Genomic DNA, 25558 nt, shown 5'->3' with positions numbered 1-25558 from the left:
AATTAAATTCGAAGCTTTTACAAGACGATATTTTTGCGAGTAAGGTGCGTAAAAGTCTCGAACAACTAGATAAAGTAAAAGAAGGAAAAAGTGTCGGGGCGAAATGGGAACTGTTAAAACAAGAATTTAAGATGAGCGTCATTGAAAGATCTGTTGCCTTAAAACATGGGGAAAGAAAAGAAATTACGGAGCTAAAGGGGCTGCTACAAGATTTGCTTAACGCGGAGAGCATATCACCCGGGCTGTTTTCCGATGACATCAGTGTTTTAAAGAAACGTCTTAAGGCCCTTGATACCGAACGTTATCAAGGGGCCATGGTTCGAGCACGTTTACAGCGTTTATCACGGGGGGAGTTACCCACGAAAAATAGGGTTAGAAAAGAGATACGCTATCAAGAATGAAATAAGCGAGATACAGTATCAAGGGCCTTTGACGAGTGAAAGACAAGTCATCGTGCGTGCTTTTGTTGAGTATTACAAAGGGTGGTGGTGGTGGTGGTGGTGGTGGTGGTGGTGTTTGCCTGACGTGAGGTTTTTCTCACTGGCTGTGGAAAGGTTTCACGGGCTTGGGTTATTGCAGTATTGATGAGAATGAATGCAGGGGAAAGGAGGGGGAAGAGATGGTGATGAGAAATATAGGATGATGAAACACAAGTTAACAAATTAAAGTAAAATAAAAAGTCGGCAAGAAATCAGTAAAAAGTGAGAAAATGGGCACATCTAGAACGCGAGCATCACAGAATGTTCACAAAATTCCCGCAGAAAACTTCACGAGAAAAACTATCACTGGCACACAACCACGAAAAGAGAAGTCGGCGGTCGTATTTTCTCACTCATCACAGCCTTGCCAGAAGCCCACAGGCATCCAAGAAGCTGAACACAGTCTTTCGGAGACGTATGCACGTGGATGATGGACCCTTTTTCAGGGTTTTTCAGTTATCGTGCTTCAAAGATAGCAGAGTTCCAAACGTCCTTTTTGCCGTTAATGCCGAAACTCGATGATGAAGCAAGAGAAAGGTTAGAACAACCAGTAGAGCTGTGGGAGATTGAAAAAAGCGATAGATAATTTAAAGCCTGGAAAGTCGCCCGGTCTAGATGGTTTAGGAGGGGATTTTTACAAAACGTTTAAAGATCGAATTGCACCTTTATTGCAACGCGTTTTCGCTGAGGCGTACGACCTTGGTTGTTTGCCTCCTTGCTTTTTGTGTACGCATACGATTTTTATTCCAAAGAGCGAAGACCCCGAGCGACTCCGTTCTGTTGGAGCGTATAGACCGATTACGCTCAGCAACGTTGATTATAAAAGTTTCATGAAGGTATTGGCTGAACGCCTACAAATGGTTATTAACGTCATCGTCGGTTTGCACCAAACTTGCGGCATTAGAGGCCAAAGTATTGTAACAAATGTGCACGTCGCGCGCAGTATTCTAGAGTGCTGTGACGCCATGCACCGTAGGGTCGCGGTGCTACAAGTGGATTTAGAAAAAGCGTTTGACCGTGTGTCGCACGAGATTCTTTTTTCGATTTTAGAACACGTTAATGTAGGGTCTCTCTTATACAACCGCATCCGTATGGCGTATAAGAACTGCGCCACCAGTCTCGTAGTGAATAAATCTGTTAGTGTGCGCATTCCCCTACTTTCTTCTGTGCGGCAGGGATGTCCGCTTTCACCGCTACTTTTTTGTCTTTCTGGAGCCTTTTTGTTTGAGCATCATTCATAACAGTCAGATACGTGGGTTTAGACTACAGGAAACTGAGGTCCGTCTTTTGTCCTACGCGCAAGATGTAGCGATTTTTTGTGTTGACCACGAAAGTGTGAGCAAGGCAGAGCAAGCAGTTAACAGAACTATTTTGTGAACAGACGTGTAGTGCAGTCAACTGGCAGAAGTGTGTTGGCTTTTGGCACGGTGACTGGCCCTCAGCACCCGCTATTTCTGGCCGTATTGTCTGGTCCGACACGCCGGCGCGTTACCTTGGAGTACCCTTGGATCAGTACCGCGTCAATGATCAGTACTGGAGGGATGAGACTGAAGTTCTGCGTGCAAAGGCCGAGAAATGGAGGGGGAAAGGGTTTATCTGTTTTTGCGCGGGCAACTGTTTGCAATTTGTTTCTGGCTGCAAAAGTCTGGTATGTGTTGCAGGTTTTGTATTGTTCACGTATTAACATTCAGCGGATCCATCGTGTTTTCGCCGTTTTTATCTGGAGCTCGGCCTGGGAACGAACCAGCCGCACAAATCTTTTTCGTAGGGTCAAAGCTGGTGGTATAGGTCTTTCACACCTTTTTATAAGACAACTGGTTAGCAGGTTTATGTTTCTTAGAGACCAGCAAGACCCTTTTTTGCGTACAGTTATTCAAACGCGGCTGCGCAGTGCCCTGCCAGATTTTGTGGTGGCGACGAATGTAGACATCTGCCCTGGTTTACGCGGATACTTGAAAGAGGTTGTTGGTGCGTATCGGTTTTTAACAGCACCTTTTTCTTTGCAGTATTTGTCCGGTGTGTCGCGTAAACGGTTGTCAAGAAACCTGATGGATGCGCTTTTCCCCATGCCTTTGTATCGTTTGTTGTACAGTGCAGGCCCAGGGCAAGATGTTTTAAAGCGCGTTAAAAGAATGCTGGTTCCCGCCTACACCAAGACGTTTTTCTTTAAGTTACACAGCGAAACACTCCCCGTTAAAGCTTGGTTATCTGAGAAAGGTATACCGGTCCCATGGTCCGATAACTGTTTTTTGCGTAAAAAGCGACAAACTATTGAACACGTCTTCATCGACTGTTGGGACGCGTTTTTCTTTTGGGACGTCCTTCAGAAGACTCTCAAAAAGGACCTCCCAATAACGCCTCAGGGAATTAGGGTTTTTACCCACAGAAAGAGCGAACGATGTGCCGTATGACATGATAATGCTCCTGGGCCTGCACAGTATATGGCGGTGCCGTATGGCTGTACGCCACGCAGATGTTGATGTACACCCTGTTCGCAAGTATTTCGTTGAAAATATCTGTTTTCTGATGGAAGTGTACAAGGCGCAGGAACCACGACCTGTTGGTTGCCTGCTCTTGAGGGGCTAACTACCCTAAAAGACTTTTAGCATTTCTGACACCAGCCGAGCTGACTGATGTCCTCGTTTTTATCCCTGTTGTTTTAAGTACGGAATGATGGTGAATGTCACTGTCCTGTTCCAGGCAATAAAAAAAAAAAGAGGCCTGCCAGCTCAGTCGGTTAGAGCGTCGTGCTAATAACGCGAAGGTCACAGGTTCGATTCCTGTGCAGGCCATCCCTTTTTTGTGCTTCATTTCACTCCTCGAGCTGACTGGAGAAGACGCCACGAAAGCGGAACAGCCACTCGGCCTGCTAGCTCAGTCGGTTAGAGCGTCGTGCTAATAACGCGAAGGTCACAGGCTCGATATTTGTGTAGGCCAGTACTTTTTAATGCTTCATTTCACTCCTCGAGCTGACTGGAGAAGACGCCACGAAAGCGGAACAGTCACCCGGCCTGCTGGCTCAGTCGGTTACATTCGGCTTCCGGTGCTTGCCGCGCTCGGACGCACGGATGGCTGGCTCCAGCGGAGCTGTGACAACGGCCCTCTCGGGCCGTGGTTTTGCTACGTCTGATATTCCTCAGGACTATCGTATCTACCGCCCCTGCCAGCAGGTACCATCGTGCGCACCACTGTTTTTTTGCACTGTGATGTCTCGGGAAGGCCATACAAGATTGGTGACTTCAAGTCAGGGCTCCAAAGCATCGGAGTCCTTCAAGACCTCAAGGCATTCGGCTCTTACCAAATGAACCACGTCTGGATTGCTACCTTCCACTCGCTGGCTTCAAAGCAGAAGATGCAAGACACACAAGAAATACCAGTCAAGGGTAAGCACTGTCTGGTGCTATACCCTAACAAGGCCGAGGTACGGTTAAAACTGCACTGGGTGCCGTGCGACGTCCCGGACGACACCATCCGGAGAGCTCTCGAGCAATATGGCAGGGTCGAGGGCGTCACTCGAGAAAGCTGGCAGGAAGAGATCCCTCTTCCTGCCAGGAAGTTGAATCAACCACAAGAGTTGTAAGCCTCAAGCCTCAAAAAGGCGTCACCTTGGATAGGCTCCCACACCAGCTGCGTCTTCCACATGGCTCGGTGCTCATCGTTGCGCCCGGGCGCGCCCCAATGTGTCTGCGATGTCGAAGGACTGGACACGTCCAACGTGAGTGTAAGACGCCACGATGCGACCTGTGTCGACGCTTTGGCCATGAAAAGGACGATTGCGTCAGGACTTATGCAACGGTCGCAGACGGCACGGGCGGCATCGACGAGTCCGAGCATCTTATCATCTTATGGACGAGGAAGAAGTGAAAATTGCCGCTGGCGGCACACCGTCGGCTAGGGGTAACTTCACCGAGCCAAGCACCTTCAACAGGGCTGCCACTGAAGTTACTGCGCCTGCCACGCCCCCCACGCTCCAAGACTACCCACTGTTATCGGCTACCTCAAAGGCAGACGTAAACGGCGGCAGCACGGAAGTCAGCGCTTCCGCCAAGGCTGCGTCACCACGTCATGTAGGTGAGCCCAACGGCGACTACGGGGGCACCGAGGTGGAGATGCAAGCTACGCCGGACGATAAGGACTATGCCAACTTGAAGCCATCGGAAAAAGAGGATTGGGCCAGCACAGAGGAGGAAGGCCAAGGGCTGCATGAACAGCGCCTCAAGATGAAGCAGCCAAGCCAGAGACGTTTTCGATACAACCCCAAGCCTCGGATCCTGCCGGACGCCTGCCGACAGAAAGACTCTGCATAGGTTCGCTTTATATGCCCTCTGCTGCATGTTATAGGCGCGTGGTGGTTGGTTGGGTGTAGTGCCACAGGTTAGAAGAGTGGCCAAGGAGGCACTAACAGTTAGCGAAATTCAGTTTAAAAATAATTACGCTTAGTTGCGTTAGCTTGATAGCCCAAAAAAGGAAGCAATGACTACTCAACACGCTTTTAGCGGAAAGAGTTCAGGTGGCCTTGCTACAAGAAACTAAGTTAACCACCGAACATGTAAAGCAGGCTGTTCTATTCTTCGAAAACCACTTTGAATTTCGTTATGCCCATGGAATTTCGCATAGTGCAGGCACGGCGATACTAATTCGCAAGCGAAGCGGGATTGTGCTTTTTCCGGAATGGGAGACAGATCAGAGTGGGAGAATTTGCGCGGTTGATGTGGTTTACAATAATGAAGCATTACGATTAATTTCTGTGCATGGCGCCGAATCTCGCAGTAGAAAGGAAACTATTTTTCAATTCAGCTCAGACAATATATGAACACCCCGGCGCCGACTATACTCGGAGGAGATTTCAACTGCGTCACGCGAGCAAACGACTCCTCGAAGGGGCTCTGACAGGATTCCAGTCTGACGGAACTAAAGAATCTAATCCGAAACTTTGATTTACAAGACGTGACGGAATTTGTCGAAGCACCTGCTCCCGGCTACACTCATTGGCAAGGCGATTGTCACTCGCGCCTGGACCGAATATATGCTTCGAGTCGCTTAGCAGTAGATACGGCCTGCTATCAGGTCAAGCCGTTAGCTTTCTCCGATCATGCCATAGTTGCGGCGCAGATAAGAAAGGTAAAAGAAAAGCCAAATCGCGACTCATGCTGGAAAATTTGGAAACTAAACGAAAATGCTCTCGAGGAAGAGGGGCTGCAGCGCGCAGCTAGAAAACTTATTACAGATAAAGGGGAAGGAAACAACGCAACTGCCGTACACTGGGAGCTGCTGAAAGAAGAGATAAAAATGTGCATTATAGCCTTTTTCCAAGAAAAGTCTCGGGAAAGGAAGGACGGTAAGAGGGACGTGACGAAGGCGCTTCAAACACTAATTCGAGAAGAAAATACGACGCCCGGTGTGTTTACAGCTGATACTCGAGAATGTAAATCCCTACTGCTCGGAATACTAGAGGAGGAGTACCGCGGAGCAATGGTCAGATCACGATTACGGACGCTAGGGCGTTCTGAAGGTCCTACGAAAATCTTTAAAACGCGTGAGCGCGAACGCGCCAGCCGCAACCAAATTAGTCAACTTCAAAGTAAAGGGAACATCATGTCCGACACCGCAGAAATAGAACGAGAGCTGGTCACCATTTTCAGCAGCACCAGAGGCAATAACTGAATTCCTGAACAGGCCTATCAGCGAGTCAGAAGTACGAAGTGCCATTAAGGAGCTAACACCGAACAAATCGCCGGGTGTAGACGGTCTGGGCGCAGCTTTTTACAAAACCTTTTCAGAAGAACTAGTCCCCATTTTAACGCAAGTTTACGGAGACGTGTATAAACGAAAGCTCCTCCCGCCTTTCATGAGACAGGCAGTGACGGTACTAATTCCAAAACGGAAGTGTAGGGGCTCCATTGCAAGTAGTGAAGACTTTAGGCCGATAAGCCTGTTAACAACAGATTATAAGATCCTGGCAAAAATTTGAGCAAAACGCCTGGAAACAGCTTACCAAACCCTGGTTGGAAATCATCAAACGTATGGCTTCAAGAACAGGTCAATATTCGCAAACTTACACACAATGAGAGTTATAACAGAAACGGCGGAAGCCATGGAACGTCCCACGGCCGTCCTGCAAATAACTTTAAAAAAGCATTCAACAGAGTGAATCATACTTTTTTAGAGCGCAGCTCTTAGGGGCCCGTTCCCGGCTTGAGCGGCGTCGGCGTCGCCGTCGGCGTCGCCGTCGCCGTCGGCGTCGGCGTAACCAAGGTCATCCCAAGGTCACTTGACCCCCAAGGTCATCCCAAGGTCACGTGACCCCAAGGTCACCCAAGGTCACGTGACCCCTCCCCAAGGGTCATCGGGGGTCACGTGACTCCCCAAGGTCACCCCAAGGTCACGTGACCCCCAAGGTCACGTGACACCCAAAGTCACGTGGCTCCCCAAGTCACGTGACCCCCGATGACGTCATCAGTTACGTCACTGATAACGTCACCGGCATCCGCATCGTCATCGCCATCATCACTGATGACGTCACCGGCATCCGCATCGTCATCGTCATCATCACTGGTGACGTCACCGGCATCCGCATCGTCATCATCGCTGATGACGTCATCAGTGACGTCACTGATGACGTCACCGGCATCCGCATCGTCAGCGTCATCATCGCTGATGACGTCATGTGAAGTCACTGATAACGTCACCGGCATCCGCATAGTCATCGTCATCATCGCTGATGACGTCATCAGTGACGTCACTGATGACGTCACCGGCATCCGCATCGTCATCGTCATCATCACTGATGACGTCACCGGCATCCGCATCGTCATTGTCATCATCACTGATGACGTCATCGGTATCCACATAGTCATCGTTACTGATGACGTCATCGTCATCGTCACGTGACCCCCCTAGGTCACGTGACCCCCACCCAAGGTCACTTGGCCCCCCCCCCCCCCCCAGTACCCTTCCCTCCTCCTCCTCAAGAGCTGCGCTCTAATTCGGCGTTACAGGGAGTTGTAAACGGCTTTCACTTTTTATTCTCCTTACTAGAGCAATGCGGAACGGGAGAGTTTTTAGTGAATTTTCTTAAAATATGCTATAGGGACATAAGTACAAGACTCTTGGTCAACGGGCGCAGGTCGTGTAGCATTCCCGTTACGTCGTCCGTACGACAAGGTTGCCCTATGTCGCCTATTTTATTCGCCATTTACCTTGAAACGCTGTGCAAAGCAATCTTAAGTGACCACAGCATAAGGGGAGCTTGCCTGGGCTCAATGTCAGTTAAAATGTTGGCATACGCAGATGATGTGACACTGATTGGCCAATCGCAAGAGGAGGTGAGGAAGGAAGTAGAACATGTCAGTCAGTTTTGTGACGTTTCAGGAGCGAAAATGAGCCCAACAAAAAAAAGGTCGGCACCTGGCTGGGACCATGACCATCCAAGCCACAACTATTCCTGGGTATAGCGTGGTCAACACACATCTCCAACCACTTAGGGGTCGGATTGGGCAGCACGCAGCTCAGGACAGGCGTAGATGGCATACATTTGAACACGTTGCGGGCAAAGCTTCCAGAATGGTGGGGGAGGTACGTACCACTTTTGAATAGAGCGTATGTCAGCAATGCAGTGTTTTTTTCAACCGTTTGGTATTCAGCGCAACCGGTGCCGTGTAGGCAGCTCGATGTACAGAAAGAACATAGATTCTGTGCGACGTTTGTCTGGGGTTCTGGTTTCGAAAGAATGTGCCGGAGCAACCTTTTTATAAGTAGGCAAAAAGGAGGACTCGGATTAGTAAACTTAGAAATAAAACTAAAAGTGCAGCGGCTTCTTGTTTTCCGAAACCGAGACAAAACTCCCGCGCTGGTGGCGGCGTTCCGACAGCTTGGTGGACACTACCTTGCTCCCTGGATGAAAGAGACAGATGGCGCTCCAAAGAAGTGCTCGACGCTTCGCTACTACAAAGAGATCAGAGATGCGATCAGGTTTTTCGAAGAACGCTTTTATGGGAATATCTAAACAAAGTAAAGAGAAGACGTCTTTATTGGGATACCCTAGACCTCGTAATGCCGCCTCCAATGTATCGCCAAATGTTCCCCGACGCCGAAAGATCGGACGTGTTTAAAAGGTTAAGTGTTTACCCTATTCGCGCAGGCACAAGGGACTTTTTTGTGCGCTTCCACACGGAAGTCCTGGCGGTTAATACATGGGAGGAACGAAAGGGTTTTTATTTGCCGTGGGGCGTGAACTGTGCTATATGCCCTGTCCCGGAGACGTTGCAACACACGTTTTTGTATTGTTCTAATGCCGAACTCTTTCGGGCGCAGCTAAGCGCAGCTTTAAGGATTGAGCTGTACCCAACATGGCACAGCATGAAGTTTCTTGTCACTCCTGATCAGCAACATAGCAGGTGTTACGAACTTCTCACTTTGATCGGTCTGCATGCGATATGGAACTCGCGCACCGATCATACTTTGGTGCGTGAACGCGGAAAATCGGCGTGGCGCCACTTTCCAGATGGCTTCAAGTATACGTCATCGATCATCAAAGAAACCTCTTTTGAGGAAACGGAGCACTGGGAGAGATTCCAATCACTAGTGAAGTAAGGACATTGCAGACCGAAACCAACCCCTTGAGGGCTGCCGCCACGCTGATCGGGTGAGCTGCAGTTCGTTTCATGTCATGTAAATAATTGTTGCTGTAAGTTGTGTCAAAACACTGACCTTTTAGAATGTAAATAGCACCCAATACCAAAATAAAAACGCCAAGCTGGCAAAAAATAGCTAGCTCAGTCGGTTAGAGCGTCGTGCTAATAACGCGAAGGTCACAGGTTCGATCCCTGTGCAGGCCATTCCTTTTTAACGCTTCATTTCACTCCTCGAGCTGACTGGAGAAGACGCCACGAAAGCGAAATAGCCACCCGGCCTGCTAGCTCAGTCGGTTAGAGCGTCGTGCATTCTTTTTCCGGCACTCGTCGAGTAGGGACGCAAGAATGGCAAGCTCCCACGGAGCTGTGATAACGGCCCCCGCGGGCCGCGGTGACTCGGCTAGCGGCAATATCGCTGCTACCAAGGACTACCGTATCGTCTTGCCTTCGCTGCCCTCCGGAGAGGCGATGAAGCGTGCAGTTATTCTGCACTGCGACATCGCCGGACGACCTTACAGGATCGAGGATTTTCAGCAGCCGCTGAAGGACACCGGCGTCATCCAGGACGTGGGAACCATAGGTGCGTACCAAATGTCGCACGTATGGCTCCTCAACTTGCGGACGGACGAGGCAAAAAAGAAGCTTCTCGAAGCCGGGCAGCTCGTCATCAAGGAGAAGCAATGCCTTGTCATCGACCCAGTACGGTGCGAGCTCCGCATAAAGCTACACTGGGTGTCTTTCGACGTTACCAGTGACGCCATACGACGAGCTTTTGCGGAGTTTGGCATAGTGAAGGAAGTGACGAGCGAGAAGTGGAGGGTCCCGGACTTCGAGCACACCGAGTCGACAACCCGACCCGTCTGCCTGGAGCTGCGCGAGAGTGTCTCGCTCGACCGCATCCCGCACCAGCTGCGCCTCGGCGGTGGCACGGTCCTAGTGATAGTTCCCGGCCGACCTCCGATCTGCCTGGGGTGCCGCACCACGGGGCACATTCGGAAAGACTGCCGCGTCCCTATGTGCAGTGAGTGCCGCGCCTTCGGGCACGAGCAGGCCGACTGCACCCGGTCGTACGCTCGGGCAGTTGGGCTAGGCACCGACGGAGGAGATCAGAGCGAGCTCCTCATGGACGAGGAAGAAGCAGAACGAGCAGCGGCGTCGGCGGCCACGCAAGACAAGGCCGAAGACACGAAAGAAGTCGTCGTTGTCGCCAAGGAAGGACGTGAGCCCGACGGGCTCCCGAAAAGTACGTCTTCTGTTCCGGCCGCTCAACCGGGGTCGCCGACCGGGACCACCGCCAAGGTGGTGGACCCCCTTCCTGCACAAAGTGAGGACAGCCCTCCCTCGGAGATGGACTTCGACGTGGCAGCGGTAAAGCGTCGCCATGACGAGGTCAGCGCGGCATCGCAGGAGAGGCGGCTCAGTCAGCTTGAAAAGCAATGGAAGACTGGCAGCGGGCGGGGGATACGCGTCCCCAGCAAACCGCGTTCGTCGTCGCTTACACGTGGCGACTAGCATGCTCCGTGACCGCCTGCTGGACTGGAACGCGCTTCACTACGCTAGCTGACAAGGGTAAGCGCCGTATGGACAGTTTCTACTAGTTGATGGTGACGTTAGAAAGGCCATTGCGTTTTGCGACATTAAACGTACGAGGGCTCTCGGCGAGGCGTAGACAGAACCAGCTTTACCGCCTCGTGACGGAGCAGGACCTGGACTTTGTCGCCGTACAGGAGACTAAAGTATAGAGCGTGGAGCAGACGGACGTTATGGTACGGCCTTTTACGGCGCGATATGATATTTGTGTCAGCCATGCGGTGGGGACGTCGGCGGGGTGTTTTTTGCTTATTCGTAGTAGTTTAGGAGCTACAGTCCAGTCCATGACTACGTGCGCGTCGGGACGATTTGTATTATGTGATATTAGTTTTTTTTCCTTAGAATGGCGTGTTATTTGCGTGTATGCTCCAACTAGAACTGAAGAAAGGTGCAGGTTTTTGATGGCATTCAGCATTACTGTAACTGCGAGCGGCGTCTCATTTTCATGGGCGATTTTAACTGTGTGTGTTCTTCGAAAGACAAAACCAGTTATACTGCTTATAGTGATGCGAGCACCGCGAGTTTGATTTCCATAATTAATGAGCATGGCCTTGACGACGTTGGTGAATGCCTCAGAAATGGGCGGGAGGTACAGTTTACCCACTTTCAAGGGGCAAGTCACGCCCGCTTGGATAGATTGTATGTTTCGTTGGAGATTCTTCCTTTGTGTTATGAGTACAGTGTACGCCCAGTGTCTTTCAGTGATCACTGTCTGGTATCTGCTTGCATTAAAGGTAACAAAGAAAAGAAAAATTCATTCAGCTGGGAGCTTTGGAAACTCAACTCCAAACTCTTAGAGGACGACCTTTTTAGAGCCTACGTACAGGCTTCTATAGAAAAAGTAGAAAATGGGCAAAAATTAGAGTATGGGGCGAAATGGGAACTTTTTAAGCAGGAAATCAAGATAAAAGTTTTAGAAAGAGCCAGTGCAATTCAGAATGAAGAAAAAAGAAATGAAACGTTACTGCGTTACAACTTGCAAACGCTGATAAAAGAAGAGTGCAAAATGCCGGGTGCATTCAAAGATGACATCTGTGCTTTGAAGGCAAAGCTTGAACTAATTGATAGAGAACGTTATCGCGGAGCGTTGGTGAGAGCGCGGGCTGGTAGGCTGATAGCTGGGGAGACGCCCACTAAGCGCGCCCTAGGCCTCGAAAAAAGGAACGCGCGCCGCGATGAGATAGCAGAAATAGAATATTGTGGTGTGGTTACTAAGGAAAAAGAAGAGATAGAACGCGCATTTTACGACTATTACAGCAGGTTGTTTGCTCATACCTCCGTTCAAACGGAGCGTTTTAAAAAAGAGTTTTTGTCTTCTACGCCTTGACGACGGAACAAAGAAAGTGTTGGAGGAACCCATTACGCGCGAGGAAGTTAAAATAGCAATCGAGGCCCTAAACCCGGGGAAGTCCCCAGGTCCTGATGGACTAAGCGCAGCTTTTTATAAGTCGTTTAAACATGAAATTTCGCCCATCTTATCTATTGTTTTCAACGAAGCTTTTGAGCTGAATGTCCTTCCACCAACGTTTTTGTCGTCGCACACTGTGTTGATCCCAAAAACGGAGGACGAAATCAAACTAAGACAGGTCACAGCTTATCGCCCCATAAGCTTAACTAACGTCGACTATAAAGTACTAATGAAAATATTGGCCAGACGATTACAATCGGTAATAACAGAACTAGTCGGTCCCCACCAAGCTTGCGGGATAAAGGGCAGAACTATTTTTGCAAGCATTCAAAAAGCTCGGAGCGTCTTGGAGTGTTGTGATGTTATGAATAGGGGTGTAGCTATGCTACAAATTGACCTCGAAAAGGCCTTCGACCGTGTACCGCATGAAGTTCTTTTATCTGTCTTAGACCATGTAAATGTCGGTTCAGTTTTACGCGGTGTGCGGATGGCGTACAGCGGTTGTACGACCAGTCTTATAGTGAATAAGTCGGTTGGAAAGCGCATAATGGTAGAGCGTTCCGTACGCCAAGGATGTCCTCTTTCACCCCTTCTTTTTTGCATTTATATCGAATCATTTTGTTTGAGCATCATAAGAAGTAACAGTATCTGTGGGTTTAACCTGTTTGCATCGGAAGTACGTATTTTAGCCTATGCTGATGATATCGCTCTGTTTTGCGCAAATCAAGAAAGCATAATTGAAGTTGTGAACATAGTGAAACGTTTCTGTGCTGTCAGTGGAAGCGCTGTAAACTGGGATAAGTGTTTAGGTTTTTGGCATGGCCAGTGGTGTTCCACTCCTAGTGTTTTTCGAAATATAAAGTGGTCAACCACCCCTGTAAAATATTTGGGCGTACCTCTCGAGAACTACCGTGACAGTGAGCCCTATTGGCGCAGGCAGGCACTAGAACTCCACGAGAAAGCGGAAAGCTGGAAAGGTTGGGAATTGTCTATTTTTGCCCGTGCGTAAGTTTGCAATTTGTTCCTTGCTAGCAAACTGTGGTACGTGCTACAAGTGTTGCATTGCTCGCGTGTTAATGTTCAAAAATTGCACCGCGTTTTCGCTGTTTTTATTTGGGGCTCGTCATGGGAACGGACGAGTCGTATGAACCTTTTCCGGCGCGTCCGCGAGGGCGGACTAGGATTGTCACATTTATTTCTGCGCCAAGTTGTGAATCGTTTTATTTATCTTCGAGGTGTTAGTGACCCGTTTTTACGAACCGTCTACCAGGTGAGACTGTGTAGAAAGAACTCTGCCTGAGTTTATTGTTTCTTCGGCATGTGTGCCAGACGGCGTCCACGGATATCTCAAGGAAGTTGTCGCGTCATGTAATTTTTTGGCAGCCAGGTTTTCTTTTGGACATTTGAGCGAAGTATCCAGAAAAAAGTTGTATAGGAATCTTTCTGACGTTGTCTTTCCCGTACCTTTGTATAGAGCGTTTTATTGTGCAGGCCCAGGACAAGATGTCTTAAAGCGTGTTAAGAGAATGCTCGTTCCGCCTGGGGTTAAGTCATTCTTTTACAAATTACACACCGGCACCTTAACTGTAAAGACTTTGATGAAAGAAAAGAGAATGTTCGTCCCGTGGGGCAACCACTGTTTTTTGTGTCAAAAGCCCGAGACAATTGAGCATGTATTCCTGGAGTGCTGGGATGGTGTCTTTTTCTGGGACGTCCTCCAAAAAAATCTCAAAAAAGATTTTCCGTTAGACATGCATGGTATTAGATACCTACCCGTTGAAAACAAGGACGGCGTGCCCTTCGACATGATAATGTTACTGGGCCTGCATAGTATTTGGAGGTCACGGATGGCTCCGCGCCATGCCGACATTGACGCGCGCGAGGCTCGGGAATATTTCAGCGAGAGTATTGCCTCAATTGTTGAAGTGTACAAGGCTCAGAGCTGCGTGCCAGAGTGGATTCAACAACTGGAAGCAGTTAGAAATTTAAAAAGATTTTAACTTATACTACGAGCCGAAAGGCCGGCTGGTAGTTTTTAGCACTGCCAATTTTGCTCTTTTTGTCCTCAGACTTGTATATATTGACTTGTAAAAAACAGGAATAAAGAAAAAAAAAAAGAAAAGGTTAGAGCGTCGTGCTAATAACGCGAAGGTCACAGGTTCGATCCCTGTGCAGGCCATTCCTTTTTTATGCTTCATTTCACTCCTCGAGCTGACTGGAGAAGACGCCACGAAAGCGGAACAGCCACCCGGTCGAAGAGCGGCCGTGACGTCCAGTACACCCATTTTCAAGGGCCCATACACATCCGTTTAGATGGGGCGTACATGTCGTTAGATTTGTCTCCTTTATTTTCTTAACATCGCGTGCACCATGTTTCTTTTAGCGATCAGTGTCTAGTTAGTGTTTGTACGGGTAGTAAAAGTGAAACAGAAGAGCATTTTGGCTGGAATCACTGAAAAATTAACGTGAAACTTTTGGAGAACGGTGTTTTTACGGCCCAAGTGCAGGCCGTGATCGAAAATGTAGGGAACGGGAAGCAATTAGAGTATGGCGCGCAATGGGAGCTTGCTAAGAAAGAAATAAAAATGACAGCGTTGAGTGAACAAGTGCAATTAAGCGCGATGAAAGAAAGAACGAGATGTTTTTGGGCAATCATTTGCAGACGCTTCTTAAGCGTCTGCAAAGAAGCGTCTGGTAATACATTGAGACAAATGGCAAGTTTCAGCATGCCGCGAGAACTGGTCAATTGCGACAATCACACAGCGGTTGTCTGAGAACAATTTTGGAAACGAACCGAGCAAGTTAATGCCGACTCGCTCAAATATATCGTGAGGTGGTGGCAGGAATTGAAGGAGAGCGGCTGGCGGCTGGGTAGGCTTTTTCTGCCGCTGACATTTGATGCAGGAATTGACGTATTTGAAGACATCACTATACATGCCTTGCCAGTAAAAGTTGGAGCGGGCTCAAAGGTATGTTTTGTAAACGCCCATATGACCGGCAGTAGGGTCGTCATGCAATGCCAATAGAATATTCGCATGGAGGTGTCTGGGGACGACGAACAAGAGATCAGGACCGTGTGAATGATAGTTTCGGCGATACAGTATGTCATTCTGGAATACATGAAGGCTGGTTCCTTGTTTGTCTCTCTGAGTTAGGTGAGGGTTTCGAAGACTAGCAATAATCTTCTGTAATTTCGGGTCCTTCTGCTGTTCGGTGCCGAAATCAACGGAGGATCTTAGGGACACTGCGGCGGCGAGTGCTCCATGGTTTTCGGGTCAAGTATCAACTGGATTCCGAGACAGGCAGTAAGGTGCTTCATGCTTGTTTCCAGATTTGTAGCAGATAGAGATGTCGTACTCTTGCACCTTGAGGGCCCAACGGCCAAGGCGTCCACTCGGATCCTTTAAATTATCCAACCAACACAAGGAATGGTGATCGGTGTTTACCTTATGGACAGCCAAAGATGTACGGTCGAAAGTTCGTTATGTCCCAGATTACAGCTAGGCATTCGTTTTCTGAGATGGAATAGTTAATTTCGGCTTTTGGCAATGATCGGCTGGCGTATGCGATGACATGGTCGTGGCCTTGACGCTTTTCAATTAGAACGGCGCCTAGTCCAAAACCGCTTGCGTCTGAGTGTATTTCGGTATCGGCTCGCGGATCAAAATGGGCTAACACGGGCTGTGGTATTAAAGCTGCTTTTAAGGATAGAAATGCCTTCTTTTGAGTGTCGCACCATGCAAATGGTATATTCTTTTTAAAAAGGTGGTTAAGGGGCGCAGAGATGTGAGGAAACCCACGTATGAAGCGACGAAAGTACGAGCACAGACCTAGAAAAGACCGCAGTGTTTAGGGGTTTGTCGGACGAGGAAAATGAGATACGGCGGTGAGCTTGTCGGGGTCTGGTGTTATCCCCTGTGTATCGAGGACGTGACCGACTTTCTTAAGGGTCTGAGAGGTGAACTTGCATTTCTTGAAGATCAGCTGGAAGGTAGCATTGCGGAAACACAAGAGAACTGCGCGCAGTCGAGATATATGCTCATGGAAGGTGGAGGAGTACACTACCACATCATCTAGATAACACAAACATGTCGTCCATCGTAGGCCACGTAATAGGTATCCATAATTCTTTTGAATGTAGCAGGGGCATTGTAAAGCCCAAAGAGCATACCACGGAACCGGTAGAGGCCATCAGGTGTCACCAAAGGCTGTTTTTTCTTTATCCCTTTTGTCGATACTAATCTCCCAATAATCAGAGCCCATGTCGATTGATGAAAAGTACCGGGAGCCATATAGTGTATCAAGGGCATCATCTATACGGGGCAGAGGATAGACATCTTTTTTTGTGATCTTCTTTAAACGCCTGTAATCGACACAAAATCTCTAACTGCGGTCTTTCTTTTTCGCCAGGACAACTGGTGAAGACCAGGGTCTTGAGGATTCTTCGATAATTCCTTGTTGCAACAGGTCATTGACCTGCTTCTGAATAACTTCGCGTTCAGTTTGGGAAACGCGATACGGACGGCTTCGTACTGGGCGGTGCTCTCCTGTGTCAACAATATGCTTAATAGTAAGGTCCCCCCGATATGTTTCGCATCAATGTCAGATATATCAGTGAAATCGTGCAGAAGCTTTGATAACTTGTCACGCTGTGTAGGTGGTAAATGAGGATCAATCATTGTCAAGAGTGCCTCGGAATTGTGTTCGCATGGTTTGGTAGGTGGTGACTATTTTTGGGATGGTTTGAGGCTAACACTAATGATGTGTTGGATTGCCTGAATCCTTGCCGTGCCGACGCACGTACCAGCGGACAATACCTGGGCAAGATGCGTTGCAATAGTAACCCGAACAGGTGTTCGGTGGCCGCGGGAGGTGGCAAGTGCTGTAGGTAAGGCAATACCTTTTTGAAGAAGTTCCCTCTTAGGTTCAATTAAGTAATCATAGTCACTGACGTCTGCATGTAGCTGTATGAGCGCTGCGGTCAGTGGTGGGATTCGATAGTTGGAGGCGGATCGAAAAGCAACGGTTTGGCAAGGAGCAGAGTAGGGCGAGATTTCAATGTCACTTAAATGCACTTCATTCCTTCCACAATCAATAAGGGCGTGACGTGAAGCTAAAAAGACCCATTCGAGGGTAACGTCATGGCTGCAGTGAGATAAAACGACAAACAATGGCGATGAGAGTCAGTGCGAATGGTTATGGAGACGGAAACTACACCGAGCGGATGAGCCAGAGATGTGTTAGCAGTGCGGATACATCCCCCTTCCCAGGGTGTGCCAGCAAGCTTTAACACTTTTCTAACGTTTTCACTCATAATTGAAATATATGCATAAAATATCGATTAACTCCGTGAATCTCACCTTCTTGATGATAGTGTCTAGCAGGTTTGAAGATGGAAATGATGGCGGGGGATGTTCATTTGATGAAGAAGCAGCTGTACTCCCTTGAGATGCCGCTTTTAGTTTTCCCCATGAATGAATGACTTAGGAAATGTCCGGTCGGACCGTAAGGGTGATGAGGAGCAAAAGACAGGTAACGGGGTCCTGCGGCGCCGACCACGGTTGGCGGGGGACGCTGAACGTCGTGGCCAGCTGAGTCTGGTGGGGTAACTAGTGTCCCGATCGCCGCGATCTCGGTTGTCGTAACGGTTTTCGTTGAGGTAATATAAAGCTGGCGATTGTGACGCGTAGACAAGTTGAGATGTGTTCCATTGGCGACGGTTACAGTAGCGTGCAACATGTCCTAGATGCCACAATAAAAACAAATAGGGCGCCGAGTGAGTTGTACATACTGCTGGTGCCAACCGCAATCCCCGTTGTTATTACGCTGAGTAGGATATATTGGCTAATCGACAGGCTGAGTGAAAGAATTCTCGTAGAAGCGTGCGGGTGAGGCAGAACACACAGTTTCTGTAGGGATTGAGTCGATGCCGATAATTCTTCGCGAATGAGCTATCGGAGGCTGTCTTTTGGTCGTGGTTTGATGCTCAGATACGACAGGAAGTTGGGCCGACGGCAAGAGCGCGAGTTCCTCTTTGATGAGGTCTCTGATGAAAGTCTTCAGCTCAGTAGTCGGAGCTGATGCCGACGGGACGCAATTTTGCAGCCTGGAAACGGTGGCTTGATCAGCGATGCGTCGTTTCCTATGCGCTTCCCATTGCCGACACTCCTCCTCTGATTGAGTCCTCGTAGTTGGGTTGCGCGATACCAGCATGGTAAACGCGTCTTCGGCGATGCCTTTCATTATATGCGCTACTTTCTCAGACTCGGCCATTGTAGGAACCACGCGCCTGCGGAGGGCCAGGACGGCCTCGATGTAAGTGATTACTGCCTCGGCCACCGTCTCTGCACGAGAAGTAAGGGCGTATTTCGCGTTTTCTTAGCGGCTAACCGGGCAACCGAACACGTCGGAGAGCTTGGACTTGAAACCGTCCCACGAGCCCATCTGGTCCTCGTGGTTGTCGAACCAGACCTTGACCTGACGGTGTCGCGGAGGTAGAACACGACGTTACCGAGTTTAAACGTGTCGTCCCAGGTATTATGGAGGCTTGCCCGTTCGTATGTACGAAGCCAGTCCTCGACGTCGTCTGTCCCGAAGCCGGCAAAACTAGGGGGGGGGGGGTCCCTGTGAAGATATAGGATGAATCCCTTGGGTGATTCCGGCCGTAGCTAGTTGGCGGTTGCTGCGAAGTAACCTGATGGCAGCAGAGGTGCGAGGAAGGACCGACCTCCACCACTTATGTTACGTTGTTCTGAGACTAAGCAAGGAAAGGTCCGTTTGCGGTTCGGCCTTTGATTCGAACTGACCGCCACCGGCACGAGCAGGTGGCTCGTGTGCCCGTGGCGCCGTGACAGCCCGTCGTCTCGGCGGGCTGTCTCGCCGAGACGTACTTCATGCAATGAATCAAAGAATCAAAGTTTTTAGAAACCCGCCGAAAGCCAAAAAACGGCGGAGCCAGGATTTGAACTCTGGGCCTCCCAATGTCCGGTCGGGTGTGCTAACCCCTACACCTTTTTTTTTTTTAATTATTTGTTATTTACATGCTCTAAAAAGACTTGTGTTCTTTCTATCTTTTTTTTTTTTTGGCTTTACGAAACAGTCTTTGCGCTTGACAAGAAATGCAGTACACAATCTTTGGTGTCAGTTATACAAATCAGTAAGCAGATCACGCCCGCAGCGGCTTTCTTACATACATACTATATAAAAACCCGATCCCCGTTTACGGTGGCCTATTGACTTATCTTTGTCCTCCGTGTCTTCAGAGCTCGTTTGTTTAAACGCGCTCTGAACTTCGACCAACCTTCCAGCCCTTGCTGCTCCGTCGCTTCTAGCAGTGAGCTCACATACACGAATCCGTCACAGAAGTGTTGCCACGCGGGCTTGGCTCCTTCTCGGACCTCTAAATGGTCCGTCCTAGATCGCCAAATTGCATGGAGACCGAGTAGAGCCAACATTTCCCACGCCCTGTCACCAAACTGCAAAAACTTTGCGGTCTTCCATTCTATGTAGTGATCAATCTGCAGCACTGCTCTCAATTCAACCCGAAAAAGCTCCGCATTTGTACAATATAAAAACACATTCTGTAGCGTCTCTGGCGTGGGGCATAGCACACAGTTTGTTGACCACGGCTCGTAAAACCCCTTTTTTATGAGCCACGTTTTAACTGGCAGTACTTCACAGTGAAACCTGACGAAAAATTTTTTGCTTGCTGTCCTAACAGGATATTTTCGTAAGCGATGGAATACATCGTTAACAACGGAACTCCCCAAGACACTACGGTACAGTGGTGGTGGTATTAATAGCTCCAGAGTGTTCCAATATAGAGTTTTTCTTTTAACCTTTTCGAGATATTCTTTTGAAAAACGTGCTTCGAAAATCATCTTTGCCGCTGCTATTTCTTTGTAAAACTTCAAGCAACGTGACCGGGATTTTCCCGTGTCTCCCTCCAGCCATGAACTAAGAAAACTTCCCCCAAGTACACTGAACAAAGAGAGTATCAGTGGATCTCTCGTGCTAACCGCTACACCACTCCACCTTGGCTTTCTGGCGTTTCCTACCTGTCTTATTAATGCACAAGAAACGAAATGTATCCAATCGGAGGTGTTCTGGAAACACACGCCGCCTCGTGGAACGCGGTACGACGCTTGGTGTCACGTGGTACGTGCTCGTTTGTGCTGCAGATATCCTCCCACTGTTTGTCTCGTCCCGTGTACATGTAGTATTCTTTGTTTATGAGCTTTAGAGACACGGTATCATCATCATCTGCGAGAATCAAGAGCCACGTTATTGAATATACAACACGGGCACTTCACACCATCGTACGTGGTCTCCGAGGAGGATATAAACGAATATGTGCAGATGAATGAACCGTACTTAATCTAATGAATCAAAGAATCAAAGTTTTCAGGAACTCGCCGAAAGCCAAAAAACGGCGGAGCCAGGATTTGAACTCTGGGCCTCCCAATGTCCGGTCGGGTGTGCTAACCCCTACACCACTCCACCTTGGCTTTCTGGCGTTTCCTACCTCTCTTATTAATGCACAAGAAACGAAATGTATCCAATCGGAGGTGTTCTGGAAACACACGCCGCCGCGTGGAACGCGGTACGACGCTTGGTGTCACGTGGTACGTGCTCGTTTGTGCTCCAGAAATCCTCCCACCGTGTCTCGTCCCGCGTACATGTGGTATTCTTTGTTTATGAGATTTAGAGACACGGTATCATCATCATCTGCGAGAATCAAGAGCCACGTTATTGAATATACAACACGGGCACTTCACACCATCGTACGTGGTCTCCGATGAGGATATAAACGAATATGTGCAGATGAATGAACCGTACTTAATCCAATGAATCAAAGAATCAAAGTTTTCAGGAACCCACCGAAAGCCGAGCCTCTCGGCGAAACTGTCGTAATACATACAATAAACTCCTAGCATAGCAACTCCGCAAGTACGGATCTCTGACTCATTACATTTTCCCGGTCTATTGTTCTCAAACTACTCTGCCTCGCCTATATATATATATATATACAGGGCCGGTGTTTCAGAGAAAGCAGGCCAAATCGCTCCTGCGAAAACGACTCATCGCAACGAAGAAAGGCTTGTGGCGTTTTGGTCCTGGGCCAGGGGCCCATTTAGGAAAATTATTAAAGTCCGGGATAATTAGGTTGTTACATATTTTTGCGGAATTAACTTTTTAATATTGTGTTTAAGGGCATGGTTTCAATTAGAAAATTGCTCAGCGTCATCGGAAAATACTAAATCAACAAATTGCAGAACGATAGAAGGCTCGCGAAGCATTTTACGGCCTCCTGAGAAACCGCACAAAATCGACGGGTTTTTAAGTTTCCGTTTGCTATCGGAGCGCATCTCAGCCCCGGCGGCACCGCGCCCCGTGGAGAGATAGTGCAACCAACCTCTCCTGCGCTGTCATCGCGCGACGCAGCAGAGGCTGGTTGCACTATCTCTCCACGGGGCTCGGTGCCGCCGGGGCTGAGATGCGCTCCGATAGCAAACCGAAACTTAAAAACCCGTCGTAAATATCTCACAAGTTTACTCTATTTAAGATGCTGTATTTGACATACTCGGAGCAACATAATCCCAATGCTTCGTGATAGGCGTTTATTTTATACATATATGTTTATTACCGTAAATTAGATAACCTGCGACTGCTCTTAAACCAAAGAAAAACACACTGTCCAGCGTGCCCGAGACTAATCAGATTATTGACGACTGATTATAACGTCATCGAAACAATAATCGCACAACGCAATGAGCATGCATTTTATTTATCGTAGGGGATCGTCGTACTGCCGACTAAGCTAGAGAGCCGGAGTCCCCATGAGGACCATGAGGAGTAAATATTAGTCAAAAATCATGAGCCATTCCTCTCTGTGAAGGTAGATGACCAGCGAAGCTGTTCAGCGCACGACACAGACGTGACTCCGAATTTTGAATAAAGATAGGAACACATTTATTGTCGTGATCTGGTGAGCGGAAGGAAAGGAAACTAGGCACGCAAGCGGCGGGGGGGGGGGGGGGGGGGTCGAAACAGCGAAAAAAAGAGGGCGGTGCGAGCGCGCACATGGCCGACGCGGGTCGCACAGCGGCAAATCTTCGAGAAACCTTTATTATCTACCTGAGAGTCTACTGATCTTGAAAATTGTACCTATTGACAACTAATCTACTGAAAATGCAAGTTCAAGTGATGAGACATATAAGCTTTTGCACAGAATGAAGCGATTTTGCATCGAATTCGGGACCCAAATTTTTGTTGACGCACACGAAAAATCCACAGAACCCTAGACATAAACAGCTGCATTGTAAAAACTGATTCTGCCTGCTATTCCGGTCGCGATCCTACCATCGCGTCCCCGCTAGCGCTCATTTCTGCGGAGGATGAGCGTTCGGCGATGTGTAGTTTGTGTGGTGAAAACAAAAAGTTTTTGTTATTTTTTGGCACGCTATATAATGAATGTTCAATGAGTGAAACACGAACCGAACCTGTGTCTAATCCAAACGGTGACTCAGCACTCGTGTCGTGCATTTGAGTGGCGCAGCTTACGTAGATAATTAAATGCACCGACCTTTTCTCATGCAAACACCACGCTTTGCCGAAGACAAATTGGACAAAGCGTCCCTGCATCTCGATCTCCTTGTCAATACATTCTGCCACTTAGACACCGAGAAGGGAAAATGACCCGCTCACTGACCGACTCTTCAGCGCACTATTTTGGGAGGCTTTTGCACTTGATCAAGTGTCTCTCGCTAGTTCTTCTAAACGAGAACTTAAAAATGGTATGCTTACATTTTAATACATGCCAGTTTGTACTAGCATTATAGATTTGTTCCTTGATATAATACCACGCAAGTATCGTTCACTCAGCCTGTTTTCGATCAGTCCTTAACTAAGCACATTATTGACGTTTTTCAAGTTACAGAAACACCACAAATGACCGAGCGATCAACTGTCCTGGGAGGTTTCCGGAAGCCCCCAAGAGAGCTTCGAGATTTTTCTTCCAACGAAATCGTAATGCGACTGTTGCTGACTTCGGCCGATTCCTCCGCAGGTACTTTCATTCCTGGAACAGCTTATCTAACAGAGCATTAACCTAAACTTCCATAGAACAACCCGCCCCCTCTCAAACGCACAAAGAACTAAAGTTGGTATTTTAATTACTAAAAAAACCTCATCTTACTAAGCTTCGATCAATCCTTGCTCATCACGGCTAGAGATTATAGCCCCTTCCGAACATGTAGGCCGGCGGCCTGATCGGAGCAACGAGTGAACCTTGTAATAACATTAATTAAATCAGTGTGCCTTTTGAGCTCTGGGAGTTTTGAAGGAGCCGGAATGTGCAAAGTCACGAAACAAAATAAACAGCGTGTCAAAAAATAAGAAAAATATTTTTTTCACCACACAAATAAACTGCGCATCGCCGAACGCTCATTCTCCACACAAATGTAGTGCTAACGGTTCGAACCAGACGCCAAAGTTTCACTATACTAACCGTTATCTTATTTAAAAAGTATAAGTGTTTTTCTTAAAATAGCAGTGAGAAAATGGGGCTTATTTTCGGCCGTTTTTGGTAACTGGAGCCCATAGAGCTCTCCATGTATTTGATAGCTCCCTCAGCCGCGATTTCGACATTGAAATCAATAAGGAAATATAAAACAAAAAAAAAAAACAAAAAAAAAAAACTTTACAATTCTTTTGGCGCGAGAATCCGAGGAATGGTTCTTTGTTTCCTCGCGTTATCTATCAGCCTTTCCGTGGTCTCGGATAAGACTGATAGTGTCCTCTCTATATACTGAAACTTGTGAGTCGTCGTCAGAGGGCCAGCAGCTACCGTCCATGTTCTCATCGGATGGAAGTATCTGGCCAGTGGAGCGTCGTCCGATCGGCCTGGCTTTCGTGTTATGACAGAGGTACGCGCAGACGTTGTCCTTCCATGGCTTGAAGGGCCAGCAGACACCAGAGGTGCGTGCTCAGGTTTCTTGGAGAGTGATGTGCGCCAGTTTCCAGAGTTCAGTCGGGGCCCTTGTGGAGAACATATATCTCCAGGGGAGGTCTGCGTTTCCACGGATACCGTGGACTGCGGGGTCCCCTTCTCACTGCCTGGGCATATGAGCCCCTTGCCTGAAAAAAAAAAAACATTAAAGAAACAAACAAAAAAAGTGAAAGCTGTTTACAACTCCCTGTAACGCCGAATTAGAGCGCAGCTCTTGAGATGAGGAGGGAAGGGTACTGGGGGGGGGGGGGTCAAGTGACCTTGGGGGGGGGGGGTCACGTGACCTAGGGGGGGTCACGTGACGATGACAATGCCGATGACGTCATCAGTAACGATGACAATTCGGATACCGATGACGTCATCAGTGACGTCACAGATGACGTCAGCAGTGATGATGACGATGACGATGCGGATGCCGGTGACGTCATCAGTGATGATGACTATGACGATGCGGATGCCGGTGACGTCATCAGTGACGTCACTGATGACGTCATCACTGATGATGACGATGACGATGTGGATGTCGGTGACGTCATCAGTGACGTCACTGATGACGTCATCAGTGATGATGACGATGACGATGCGGATGCCGGTGACGTCATCACTGATGATGACGATGCGGATGTCGGTGACGTCATCAGTGACGTCACTGATGACGTCATCACTGATGATGACGATGCGGATGCCGGTGACGTCATCAGTGACGTCACTGATGACGTCATCGGGGGTCCCGTGACCCCGGGGGTCACGTGACTTGGGGAGCCACGTGACTTTGGGTGTCACGTGACCTTGGGGAGTCACGTGACCTTGGGTGTCACGTGACCTTGGGATGACCTTGGGGGTCAAGTGACCTTGGAATGACCTTGGTTACGCCGACGGCGACGGCGACGGCGACGCCGCTCAAGTTGGGAACGGGCCCCTAAGAGCTGCGCTCTAAAAACAAGATGTTATTCTCCCACCTGATACCTTAGGTCATGGTTAACTTTTTATGTCAAAATCTATTTCTGGTTTCTACTTTGGGCAAGATTGAAAAAAAAGCAGAGTGGGTTCATCGCAGTGTTGGCACACTTGAAATCGTTTTAGCGTATATCGGCGACATGGTCAGTCCTACCACACTTTGCACGGCTCTTGGCCACCAAAAAGGGTGACATCCCAGACAAACACAGAATGTCACTTGCAGCATAAACTACACGAAAACTAGGGTAAGTGTCTAGTTAACTCGCTTTTGCACAAGTAAGGGGAAAAGGGCGGGCCCTTTTAGAGGCCCGCTCGGCTCGGGTTTTCGGAGTACGGGAAGCCATAAGACGGAAAGGAAAAAAACTTTGGTGCCTGTGATGCATTGCCCAACACCGAGTGCAACACGGGCACAGCCGACGAACATAACAAAAAGGGGTTTTTCTGGATGCATTGGATTATCAGTGCTGCCCAGGCACTATAC

General features: G+C 48.5%; 1 protein-coding gene, 3 non-coding genes and 1 pseudogene across 4 annotated transcripts; all 5 read left to right on the top strand.

Annotated features, from left to right (window-relative positions):
• The first annotated feature begins 3197 nt into the window (after positions 1-3197).
• On the top strand, positions 3198-3271 carry Trnai-aau. The gene has a single exon. It is a non-coding gene; the product is annotated as a tRNA-Ile (tRNA).
• Positions 3272-3342: 71 nt separating this feature from the next.
• Positions 3343-3416, top strand: Trnai-aau. Its single transcript has one exon. It is a non-coding gene; the product is annotated as a tRNA-Ile (tRNA).
• Positions 3417-8531: 5115 nt separating this feature from the next.
• On the top strand, positions 8532-9071 carry LOC115312745. The gene has a single exon (XM_040211258.1). The coding sequence runs from the start codon at positions 8532-8534 to the stop codon at positions 9069-9071; it is 540 nt and encodes a 179-aa protein (XP_040067192.1).
• Positions 9072-9236: 165 nt separating this feature from the next.
• On the top strand, positions 9237-9316 carry Trnai-aau. The gene has a single exon. It is a non-coding gene; the product is annotated as a tRNA-Ile (tRNA).
• A 3846-nt stretch (positions 9317-13162) lies between these two features.
• On the top strand, positions 13163-14110 carry LOC115312753 (annotated as a pseudogene).
• The last annotated feature ends 11448 nt before the right edge of the window (positions 14111-25558 follow it).

This window comes from Ixodes scapularis, unplaced genomic scaffold (genome assembly GCF_016920785.2).
Source record: "Ixodes scapularis isolate PalLabHiFi unplaced genomic scaffold, ASM1692078v2 PGA_scaffold4__175_contigs__length_147842914, whole genome shotgun sequence".
NCBI classification, from domain to species: Eukaryota; Metazoa; Arthropoda; class Arachnida; order Ixodida; family Ixodidae; genus Ixodes; species Ixodes scapularis.
This window is presented reverse-complemented; position numbering and strand designations above follow the sequence as displayed.